General features: G+C 52.8%; 1 protein-coding gene across 2 annotated transcripts in view; it reads left to right on the forward strand.

Annotated features, from left to right (window-relative positions):
* Nucleotides 1–2,390: 2,390 nt before the first annotated feature.
* The window catches only part of Fcgbp (Fc gamma binding protein), a 38,198-nt gene continuing 28,073 nt past the window's right edge, over nt 2,391–12,515 (forward strand). Inside the window, exons 1-5 of one of the 2 annotated variants that reach the window (XM_039108772.2) lie at nt 2,391–2,653; nt 2,994–3,050; nt 6,499–6,848; nt 10,489–11,059; nt 11,688–12,292. In XM_039108772.2, coding sequence (XP_038964700.1) covers nt 2,996–3,050; nt 6,499–6,848; nt 10,489–11,059; nt 11,688–12,292 — 1,581 coding nt within the window. In that variant the 5' untranslated portion in view covers nt 2,391–2,653; nt 2,994–2,995. Of the gene's footprint in view, nt 2,654–2,698; nt 2,762–2,993; nt 3,051–6,498; nt 6,849–10,488; nt 11,060–11,687; nt 12,293–12,515 lie in introns of those variants that run through there. The other variant, NM_001164657.3, reaches the window with a different exon arrangement.

Raw genomic sequence — 12,515 nt, forward strand, 5'->3', positions numbered from 1 at the left:
CGGTGGGGGCGGGGGAAGGAAAAAGAAAAAGAAACTTCTAGCAAAACCTGAATTTAGATGGACACAATAAATCCTTTGCCCTGTGTCCTGGTTTGTAGAGTCCAGACAGGTCAGGGGTCCCCCAGCATCTGGAATGGCCTGCCTTATATAAGGAGAGGTCCAAAGGTTCAAATGTAAATATTCTTAGCTTAGGCTCAAAGGAAAGCGGTCATTGTGGCCATTGTCAGAATGGTTTTTTTGTTTGTCTTGCTTTGTTTTGTTTGTTTTTGACCATAAGGAAGTGTCCTATAGGTTATTTCCGGGGTTATAAGTGAAATTCCTGAGAATATAAATAATCTGGGGCAGGGCACACGAATGTATCATAACACACACACACACACACACACACACACACACACACACACACACACAGGAAAACCCGGAAAGGAGTAACAGGCAAGGTCCCAGGCCGGGGGGGTTGTCAAGTTACAGTATTTGTAAAATTGTTCCTCCATTCTATTCCTGAGGTCTCCATCTGCAGAGAGCCATGATCACAGGGGTAGGCTTCTCTTTGGTTTCAGTCAAGGGAGACATTAAGGCTTAGAGGAGTGCATGAAAAGGGGGCCAGAATTCTCTCTGAAAACTCAGCCTAGTACTTTCCTTCATACACCTCACTTCTCTGAGTGTCTCAAGACCCACAATGAACAGGTTGATGTCATAGCTTGCACTCACTTTCTTCCTTGGAAACCCTGATCTCTTCCTTCCCTGTCCACCTTTCCCCCCGGGGATTCTCAGTTATCCACAGAGTCTCACCCACGCTCCACTTGTCTCTTGTTCTCTCTGGCTTCTATCCAGCCTTCTGTTTACTCACTTTCCTGATTGACCTGAGGCCTCATCAGGACCCAAGCTTTATCTCTCCCTCTGAGAAAGTCACAGCCCTGTGGAGAGAAGATTCCCCCACCCACTCTGGCTGCACAGAAGCCTAGGCCTCAGTGATAAGGACAGGACTGGGAGGGGGTGTTGACAGAGGACAGCAGGCTTTGCAGCTGGTGTTTCTGAGAAGACTCCTCAGCAAACAATGGTCCCCAAAGTAGGGATTAGGAGAGTGGTGTGAGCTGGGCCAGCCCTGTGGGACACGATGGCTCCAGCTCAGACTGCTATGCCACCTGCTCCCCATGGAACAGGGTCACTCAAAACCTATCTAGTCAGTCCCATCCAAGGGTATACAGGAAAAAAGAAAGGAAGGAAGGAAGGAAGGAAGGAAAGAAGGAAGGAAGGAAGGAGAGAAGATCACGAAACTACAAAAAAATAAATAAATAAATAAACCAAACCAAACAACTGCCCAGGAAGTGAAACCCTCATGATCCTGTGGAACCAGGAAATAGAGACCTCCAGCCTTCATTGTACACACCCCAAGGCCCAGAACCCCCACCCACCTCTGCCCCACCACACACCCTGAGCCCCAGAACCCACACACACCCCTGCCCCACTACACACCCCAAGGCCCAGAACCCCCACCTACCTCTGCCCCACCACACACCCTGAGCCCCAGAACCCCCACCCTCCCCTGCCCCACCACACACCCTGAGCCCCAGAACCCCCACCCTCCCCTGCCCCACCACACACCCCAAGGCCCAGAACCCCCACACACCCCTGCCCCACCACACACCATGAGCCCCAGAACCCCCACCTTCCCCTGCCCCACCACACACCCTGAGCCCCAGAACTCCCACCTTCCCCTGCCCCACCACACACCCTGAGCCCCAGAACCCCCACCTTCCCCTGCCCCACCACACACCATGAGCCCCAGAACCCCCACCTTCCCCTGCCCCACCACACACCATGAGCCCCAGAACCCCCACCTTCCCCTGCCCCACCACACACCATGAGCCCCAGAACCCCCACCTTCCCCTGCCCCACCACACACCATGAGCCCCAGAACCCCCACCTTCCCCTGCCCCACCACACACCCTGAGCCCCAGAACTCTCACCCTCCCCTGCCCCACCATAAGTAGAGTATACAGAACATCAAGAAGCCCAGCAAAGCTAGTCTCCATGTTTTCATTTCCGAGGAGAGAAACCCAGGAGACTTTGATGGACTTGGGGTAAGGCTGTTATGATCCATTTCACAGGCCTGCTCACCCCCAGACACCTGTTCTCCATTGGTGACTGGGAAGGAGATGTGCGATGGCCTGGAACCAGGGCTCAACTTGGGACTGCAAGGAACTAGGACCCGGATATGGGTCCTTTACTGTTGTTTCTGGCAGGGGTCAAAGAAATTAATCTGACCAGTAAGCCAGCAAACATGACCAGTTGCCACCTCCCATCTCAAGTTCAAACCCTGCCCATGTCCAGGGACTCAGGATCTCAACATGCTGCTCCCCAGCTGTCTCTATAAGGACGACGCCCTTCCATGATTGAATCGATCTATAAGCTGCCAGGGTGTAGCCAGCAGCTGCTCTGACACCCTTCCCAGCACACAGGCTGCAGACTCATTCTCCACCCTTGGCAGACCTTCAGGGCTCCCCATTCCACCTGGTCTGAGATCAGCATCCTCCTCCAGGAAGTTGGCTCCCTGGGCCTGTCGGGTGACCTGAGGTGTGGCCAGAGGAGCCAGGAATCTCCACTATATAACCTAGCTTGCAATCTGGTCCTGCAGCTCTGGGACCCGCAGGTGAGAAGGGCTGGGATTCCCTGCAGAAGTGGGACGACGAACACCCTATTCTGTATCCAGGCCCAAGATCCCCCTCTTCTACCTCTACTCTTAGAGCCCTGGATACCAGTACGCCATGCATCGCCCTTGGTCCTCACCTCCTCCTCACCTCATGCCCAGCCTCACCCCCACCCCAAACCCCTCTATTCAGTCTTATCTATTCAACTTCCCTTCCCCCTTGAGCATTCCTTACTCCAGGCGGCTCTTGTCCTAAGATTGGCCCCCCTCTTCCCCTTCTGTCCCCTCTGGAATGGTCTCTGACACGAGAGCATCTTTTGATCTCCCTCTCTCTTTGCTGCAGGCATGGGATCCCCATGGAGCTGGTGGGCCCTGTGGGCTGGAGCAATCCTCCTGTGGGGTAAGTCAAATCAAGCCCCCTATTCCTGTCTGCGAAGCTTCTCTAGGTCAGCACCCTCAAGATTTGTCCCCTCTACAAACCACCTCCCAGTGCTCCCCTCCACCTGCAACCCGACTAACTTAGAGACAGAGGCTGGCTGAAATTGGAGACATCCTTAGGTACTGAAAGGGATGTGATAGAATGATAGAATTCATTTACACACCTCTCTCTCTCTCTCTCTCTCTCTCTCTCTCTCTCTCTCTCTCTCTGTGTCTGTCTGTCTGTCTGCCTCTCTCTCTGTCTCTATTTTTTCTCAGACACACACACATACACGCTTGCACATACATGCACACACCCATGTTGAAAAGCCCACTAGCTCTGCTCTTGTTTCACAGACACTGTGTCCACACTCCTATGATCTCTTTTCCCCTTCACATCCTTCACAGAAACCACCAAGTCATATTAAGACAGAACCCACACAGACTGGATGGAACTTTCATTTAGGACTTCAGCTAGCCAGCCAGATTTTCTTGAAAAAAAATTTTTTGAATGTGTGGCATTTAAAAAAGAAGGCATCATTCTTTCATATTAACAACCAGCAAAAGCTGTTTCAGGTGGAGTATGGTGCGCCAGTGTCCGGGGTTGCTACCAAGGCTACTGCACACTCTTCTATCCCTCCTCTGAGTTTAGAGCCCTGTGCATGGCGCTCAGGCTTTGGGGCAGCCAAGGCCAGAAGGGCTTGTAGGTGGGTGCTGCATGCATTAGGAAGGGAATGGGAGTCTAAGGAGAATTATTTCAGCAGGTTCTCAGGAAGGCCAAGGGGTTGCATTTGTAACGGGGAGGACTAGGTAACTGGACCCACAACTGCATTTTCTTCAGGGATCACCTGGGAGGCCACAGTGGACCTCAGGAACACTGGTGGGGGAAGAATTCCTCACAGCCTTCCTGCAGAATTCCCAGTCTGGGAACAGCAAGGCCTGTCTCTGCCCCTTCATCTCCAGTCTGTCAGAGAGCACCGCCTCTGTCTCTCTCCTCAGCCAGGCCAATGACACCTCACAGAAGGGTGAAGCCTGGGGAGTCAACATCACAGCCAAAGCAGAGCTGACCGGCAGTGGCGCTTTCCGGCCTGCAGCGTGCATCAGAGTAGACCACCCTATCTCTGTGCAGGCTAGGCAGGCCCAGCACAGCAGAGCTAACTCTGTGCTGGACTGTTGGAGCCCTGGGCACAGAATACTTAGTGCTCACACTCCCAGCATCTCTGCCCGATATGCAAAGGAGTTTGTGTGGTAGCTGGCAGGGCGGGTGCCTCAGTGACTGTCAGCTTGAAGGCAGCAGTGACATTCCGTCCAGCTGGTAGTGTCGTGGCTGTGACTTCTCAGCCTTAGGAAGTAGTCCAGTTACAGAGCACAGCCGGTCTCTCCAGGTCAAGGGTCACAGCCAGCAGCCCGGTGGCTGTTTTTCTTTTTCTAGTCACAGTTGTGCCTACAAACACGCAGATTGTAACCAGGCAGTGAAGCAACTGCCACTCACATCTGCTTGGGAAACACATTATGTAGTCCCCACGCTGACCTCTCAGTCGCACTATGTATGATCTGGCCTACATCGTAGCTATTTAGGCCACAAAGCCAACCATGGGAGCAACGTTGGTTCCCAGAGTCTCCAGGGTGACACGGTTGAGTTTGAGGTCTGGCCAAGTCGGCCACTCTACCTGTCTACAGACATGGTTGTGCTGTTTGGCATAGGGACCTTAAAGGATCAAGTGACCTATATGCCTTACCTGGTTCCGATCCCAGATGTGCCCAGCCTATGTGATCAAGTGTATGCCAGGTGCTGAGGGAGTAGCCCTGCTGGTTGCACAGGCAAAGGCTACCAGTGAGCTAACCATAGACGGGCAGGCATTGGGGGGCCAAGTTCGCATGGGTAGCTGGGCCAGGCAGTGAGTTCTCCTATGCAGAAGTGGACCTCGGCACAGCTGACAAGATGCACACAGCCAAGGCCCCTTCCAGCTTTGGGCTGCTCACTTTGGGACTGGCCCAGGCAGTGGGCTATAGGACAGGAGCGGCCTGCGACCTTTCTGTGTCACTTCTGTCCTCCACAGCACCTGCCCTAAATTCCTCTCAGCCCTTTTCCGCCCCCCCACCTCCCACAGAAACTGACTCTAACTAGAGCACTACACCAGGAAGCCCCTACAGTGCACTCTATCAGTTTGTGGTGAGGTTGTAGAAAGGGTCTTGGGGAGACCCAGGGAGCCAGGATGGAAGGGTCTTTGGGCAGGGACTGGTCAAGGTTTTGACATCTTAACAACTAATACGGTTATACACGCTGCTGACGGCTACTCTCCACTCCTCATGTAGGCCCGCTGATGCTCAAAGCCAGGAGATCCAGAGACAGTAACAGTGAGGACCCGGGGATGGGGCGTCTCTGCAGTCCGGCCTCCCTGGGAGCTTCACCTGCTGACATAGTTCCTGACATAGTTAAGGAACAGAACCTGGGCTCTGTGTGCAACCTCAGGCTCAGCCCATTCAGAAGCTCCCCACATGTGAGGATACAGAGCCAGAGACACAGGGCCTGGGGTTAACTCCAGTTGTGCCTGGGTGGCCTTCAGCCTGTCACTCCACCTCTCTGGGCTTCAGTTTCAGAGACTCTCGTGTAGAGATAAGGCCTGGGGAGAGTCCTTAGATTAGCTTGTGGCAAGAGATCAGGGCGGTGCAGGGTGAGCTGTGGTGGGAGAGGGGCCGGTCAGAGAGTTCTTGAGGACTGGAGGGCAACCAGGAAGGGCTGTCTCTTCCCAGATGGTCTTCTTCAAACTGAGAACCAAGACCCAAGGGGTCTTTATCCTGCCCCCTCCAAAATAAGGGCAGCCCACTTCAAGGGATGCTTGTATCTGGATATTGGAGTGGGGGATGGGCTTATATTATAATTATATTAATTATTATAGGCTCAGTTACAAACAACCTATGCTTTAACTTGTTAAAATATGCCAGTCAAATTCCTATGGAGAAACTGTTACTGTCAGACCCATATCACAAGACACTGAAGCCAGAGCACTGAAAATAATCTGTTCAATGACCCAATATTGGGCACCTGAGCTAGGACTTCTACTAAGGTCCCCTCTGCGACAGTGGTCTCCATTTTACTAAAGACTCCATCTTCCTCTCCTATCCTCTGGCAACTTCTAGCCTGGTGGGAAGATAAGGAAGGGGGGACATCAAACTATAAATGGTTTAATGTTTCAGCAGTCGCTCCTGGTCCTTCTTCATGACTTGCCGTTCCTCAGGGCCAAGCTGTGTTAAACTGTGGATCAGAAACCCTGGGAGAGGAACTCTCTCTCCATGAGCCTGCAAAGCTCATTTTCCAAGCCTGTAGAAGGGGTATAGTTGTGAGCCAACCAAGCACAGTCCACACTGTAGGAGGCCCCAGGTGTCTGACCTCAGGAGCATTTCTAACTCCAACTCTCTTCCCTCCCCAGCTCGGCTCACCCCAACAGAGGCTTCCTGCCAAGGTGTTCAGTGTGCATCTGGGCAGCGCTGCCAGATGGTGAGTGGGAAGGCCAGGTGTGTGGCTGAGTCCACAGCTGTCTGCCGCGCCCAGGGTGATCCCCACTACACCACCTTCGATGGCCGTCGCTATGACATGATGGGCAGCTGTTCCTACACCATGGCTGAGCTGTGTGGATCAGATGAGACCCTGCCAGCCTTCAGTGTGGAAGCCAAAAATGAACATCGGGGCAGCCGCCAAGTCTCCTATGTGGGCCTGGTCACAGTGTATGCCTACAGCCATTCTGTGTCGATGGTTCGTGGGGAAACTGGCTTCATTCGGGTAAGTATTCAGAGTTTAACACCCTTGAGCAGTCAATGGGAGTCAAAGCCTTGGTGTTAGACCCCCAAACTCAAGGCCTCTTCTGTACATGAAGTGGTAGGAAACTGGTGAGATTTGAAAACCAGTAGCAGATCTTTAAAACTCTTCCCTCTGGGGCTGGGGATTTAGCTCAGTGGTAGAGCGCTTACCTAGGAAGCGCAAGGCCCTGGGTTCGGTCCCCAGCTCCGAAAAAAAGAACCAAAAAAAAAAAAAAAAAAACAACTCTTCCCTCACAAATGTCACCTCTAGAAATGTTAAGGACATTTAGTGACATGGAGAAAGAGAGAGAGAGAGAGAGAGAGAGAGGTAATGATGCTATTTGGAAAAGCAAAAGGGAATTTAAAAAAAGAAAGTCAGAAAAGAAATGCTATAATCGTCCAACAATAGGGGATCTGTGATGTGACAAAATCAGTTAGCGATCATGGGCTGCGCCAGATCCATTCCCCAGTACGTGCCGTGCTCAGCACCTACAGGAGCTCTTCGAGAGATGCTGTATTGTGAACCGGCACAGGTAAGGAAATAGGCGGAAGGACATGCGTCAATTCCCAAGGCCTGAGAGCCAGCTCTTCCTAGGTTACACTTGGAAGAGGCTTCCGGCCGCATGGCCTCTGTGCCGAGTCTGGTGCCAATATTGCTTTAGTCAAGGCAAGCAGCAGCTCTCTCCCGTCCCTGCCACGTCACTGTGGAGTTAAGGCAAAGCTCCAAACAAGCTGAAGTCACAGTCCAGCTTGAGAGTGCCTCATCTGAGACGCTGAGGCCAGAAATGCTTCAGATTTTGAACTTCTAAAACTTTTGGAACATTTGCATATCCGTACTGTGAAGGCATCCAGGTCTGAACGTAAAATTTACTCAGTTCTCATACATTCCTAAACAAAGCCCACAGATAATTTTATATATGTTCATTGCGCACATTTCTTGAATCTTATTCGTCTTTACCGCGGGATGAACCCATGTGCAGCATTTTCCTAATGCTCACAAAATGTCTGATCCATTTATTATTCCAGATTCCAGATGTTGGAGTCAAGGGTATGTCATCCAGACAATGGCCGCCAGGATGCCAACCCCCTGCATAGATTCTAAACATTGTAAATAACTCCTCATTTACCAGACGTTCCCATCCGTTCACTCCTGTCAAATTGTCAGCTTTCCTCCCTCTCTCTCTCCTACCCCTACCCCCTCCCTTCCCCTCCCTCTCTCTCTCCCTCTCCCTCTCTTCCCCTCCCCCACTCCCTCTCTTCCTCTCTCCCTCTCTCCCTCTTCCCCCCCCAATGTACTTGAAAATCAATTCCAGTCATCAGAACCTGTCACCAAAATGACTTCAACATATATATTGTTAACTAGAATGCAGTGTTCAGGTGATTTTTGCTTAATTTCCAGATAAATTTACATGTATTAAAACTCTGTAGCTGTGCCACATGAGATAGGCCTAAATCCAAGCTTCCGAGGAGGCTATGTGGTAAGCACAGCCAGCCTGGGCAACTTAGGGAAAGGCAAAGCAAAGAGAAGATGAGGAGGTAGCTCAGTGGCGCAGCGTCCACTTAGACTGCCGACGAGGGCACGCACGTGTAATCAGTGGCAGAGCGCCCGCCTGACATGGACAAGGCCCTAGTTTCTGTTTTAATTTTTATCTCAGTCAGAGTCTTTCTACGTAACCCTTGCTCCCCGAGTGCTGGGATGGAAAGTGTGTGCCACCACACCCGGGAAGCCCTAGTTTCAACCCACAGTAGCACACACATCCCCTCTCAAAATCCAATTCACACACCGCCAGTGGGCACTACCACGGCCACCCCATTAAGATGGATTTTTTTTTTCATGACCTAGGACAATTCCCTACAGCAACTTTCCAGACAGCTTCAAGCAGCCAGTCTCTCCTGGCCGTGCTCATCTTCCCACTTAGATTAGTTGCTCCACCCAGCATTTGGGAGACTGAGGCTGAGGAGGCCAGCCTCGTCTACACAGTGAGCATGGAGATGCACAAAAAACTCCACAAAAGGCCATATGATAAAACGTACCATTTCTGCATATGACACCATGGACTCTTTTTCTCATTCACACAAGAAACCACTTCTGTGGGTACTCCCCCCACCCCCGGGGCTGGGGACCGAACCCAGGACCTTGCGCTTCCTAGGTAAGCGCTCTACCACTGAGCCAAATCCCCAACCCCTGGTACTTTTTTTTAATATTGATTTTTTTAAAGGATTATTTATTTTATATATGTGAGTACACTGTCGCTGTCTTCAGACACACCAGAAGAGGGCATTGGATCTCATTACAGATGGTTGTGAGCCACCATGTGGTTGCTGGGAATTAAACTCAGGACCTCTGGGAGAGTGGTCAGTGCTCTTTACCACTGAGCCACCTCTCCAGCCCTTTATATTGATTTGTTAATGTTACTACTAATCTCTATTCCTTAGTGATGTGGCTGACCACTGTATTGCTAAGCTACATTCCAGCTCTCTTCCTTTTACTTTGAGACAGGGTTCACTGAGTTGCCTGGGGAGGCCTCACATTTTCAAGCCTCCTGCAGAGTATCCTGGACTCTTACAGGTCCTTCCAGGCTTGACCCCACAGTCCCTTCTCTAGGGAGCCTTCCTTAACTGGTGGAATTCATAAGGCCTGTTCTCAAAGCTTCCTATCCAGCCTCAAGGCCTCTGCCAGTGTCCCCTCTGTCCCAGAGGACGTCTTGGCTTGCGGATGTTGTCACAATGCTTTGTCCCCAGCGCTCTCCCAGCACAGGGCCAGAACAAAGCAAGCTTGTTCCATAGCAGGTGTCACAAGCGAGATGTGAGGCCGAAATAAGACACTTGGAAAGTGAAGGAAATTGAGGGTGTGTTCCAGGAAAAAAAGTGGCAGGAGGAGGCATTCAAGAACCTGTGCCACTTTGTACCCAGCTCAGAATGTGCTGGTGCTTGTGCAAAGCTGCCCCCTGGGCAGGGACTTTGCTATGCTGATTGATATACCACACTGATAACCATCAGAGCTGGCAGCCCTCTGGGAGATGTGACATCTTGGCACTTGCAGGTCCTGACTGGTTCTGCCCACAGCCTCCTGTCTCTCACTTGCTTACATGAACACGTATCCTGCCATCTCACTGGCTCCCTGCAGCTGCCCCTTGCTGCCCCCAGACCTGCCAGGTTCCTTCCTCACAGTAGCTTCATGCTTGTGATGGGCCTGCCGTTCTGCCAGCCACTGTTGGAGGCACTGGAGATAAAACCACGAGGTGGCCTCCCAGTGATTCAGACAGGGAGACCATGTGGGAAACTCGCACATTGTGAGAGAAGGTTAGAAGCTGTGGGGACTGGAGATCAGAGGAAGAGAGGCAGCAGGAACGGCTACTGAAAGGGTGATCAGGGACAGCCTCACTGAGCCAGTGACACCTCAGCAGACACTGTTGGGGGAAGGTCTCCATGCACATCTAGGGGAAGAACACTTCAGGCCACTGGAGGTGCAAGAGCAAATACCCCTAGACTCCACCAGTAATGAAGGAAGGAAAGAAGGAGGGAAGGCATCGTGTGTGGCTAGAGCTGGGCACTTGAATAGGGGAGATGAAGGGCTGGAGGAGAGATCGCACAGGGGTTTGACCACTGTCACCTCTCTGCAGATTGACAATCAGCGCTCCCGCCTCCCTGCCTCTCTGAGTGAGGGTCGCCTGCGTGTGTACCAGAGTGGAACACGGGGTATTATAGAGCTGGACTTTGGGCTGGTGATCAGCTATGACTGGGACTCCCAGCTGACCCTGAGCCTGCCCAAGCGCTTCCAAGACCAGGTGTGCGGGCTGTGTGGCAACTATAACGGAGACCCTGCTGATGACTTCCTCACGCCGGACTTGGAGCAGGCCCCCAATGCCTTGGAGTTTGCAAATAGCTGGAAGCTGGATGATGGGGACTACCTGTGTGATGATGGTTGCCACAACTCTTGTCCCTCCTGCACCCCGGGCCAGATGCAGCACTACAAGGGGGACCGTCTCTGTGGCATGCTAGCTCTGTCCACAGGCCCCTTCTCTGCCTGTCATGAACTCCTGGACCCCAAGCCTTTCCTGGAAGATTGTGTGTTTGACCTGTGTGTAACTGGAGGGGAGCGGCTCAGCCTGTGCCGGAGCCTTAGCGCCTACGCCCAGGCCTGTGTAGAACTGGGTGTCACTCTTGAGAACTGGAGACAGCCATCCAACTGCCGTAAGTATAGCAGCAAGGACGGAAGCCCACGATGAGGGGCCCATTGTCTGAATGATGACTGGGATCCAGCCTGATGTTAGGCAATGACGGAGACCCAGGTTGGCATCCAAGCTTTTCTAAAGGTAGCCCAAGATTGAGACAGACGTGGCCCTGGAAAGGGAGAGTACGGAGTCGCTGGAGGTTAAGATAGAGAAACCGTGCACAGACAGGTAGGGGTGTGAGTGAGAGGCGGGGACAGGGAGATGATGAGAGGGAACCCCTGAGACTTGGGAGATCTCTGCTTTCCCCTGAGTGAGACAGAGCCACAGGAGGGAGCTGGGGGGGGGGGGTGAGGTACTTGGCCAGAGCTTGCATTTGCAGTCTGTCAGGTACTGTGAGGAGCACATTTGGTATAGAGGAGCAAGGAACCAATCAGGAGGCTGCTGTGGTTCCTGGGCTATGGAGACAGATTCTGCATGGGGCTGGAAGGTGGAAGTCCCAGGATTTGCCCACTGACTGCTTGACTGTCCAGGGTTGTCCAGGGTGGAGGGGGGGCATTGGGGCTTGAGCATCGAGAAGGTACAAGTGCCATTAACCGAGGGATGTGGACCTCCCACCCTGGGTTGACACAACTTCTATCCTTCCACAGCCATGTCCTGTCCTGCCAACAGCTGCTATGATCCTTGCAGCCCCGCCTGCCCGGCCTCCTGCAACTCAGAAGCCCTGCCGTCCAACTGCTCTTCACGCCCTTGCGTGGAGGGCTGCGTGTGCCTTCCAGGCTTCGTGGCCAGTGGTGGTGATTGTGTGCCTGTCTCATCCTGTGGGTGCACCTACCAGGGACGCCCATTGGCCCCGGGTCAGGAAGTGTTCGCTGACGACCAATGCCAGCGCCGCTGCACCTGTGATGGCGCCACTCAGAAGGTGACCTGCAGGGACACATCAGGATGCCCTAGTGGCGAGCACTGCAACGTGCAGAATGGCCTCCTGGGTTGCTACCCAGACAACTTCGCCAGCTGCCAGGCATCTGGAGACCCGCACTACGTGAGCTTCGATGGAAAGCGCTTTGACTTTATGGGCACCTGCACGTACCTGCTGGTGGGCTCGTGCGGCCAGAACGCCGCGCTGCCTGCCTTTAAGGTGCTGGTGGAAAACGAACACCGAGGCAGTCAGACCGTGAGCTACACAAGAGCCGTGCGGGTGGTGGCCCATGGTGTAGAGGTGGCTGTGCGAAGGGAGAATCCTGGGAGAGTGCTGGTGAGTTGCACAGGGCAGGGAACTGGGGAAGGGTGTGAACCCCCTGAAAGATTGGTGACTGTAGTTAGGGTGCAATGGGCTTATTTAAAAAGCAAAACAAAACAAAACTTGTGGTCAAAGGAGAGGCAGAGGAGCCAGGCCGCGCCGTCTCTTCTCAGTCCTGCCTTGTCTCTAGCCTTTGCCTTTTCCTCTGAGGAAGGACAGAGGCGCAGCCGCAGCAGCT

The sequence above is a fragment of the Rattus norvegicus genome, chromosome 1 (genome assembly GCF_036323735.1).
Source record: "Rattus norvegicus strain BN/NHsdMcwi chromosome 1, GRCr8, whole genome shotgun sequence".
Lineage (NCBI taxonomy): Eukaryota > Metazoa > Chordata > Mammalia > Rodentia > Muridae > Rattus > Rattus norvegicus.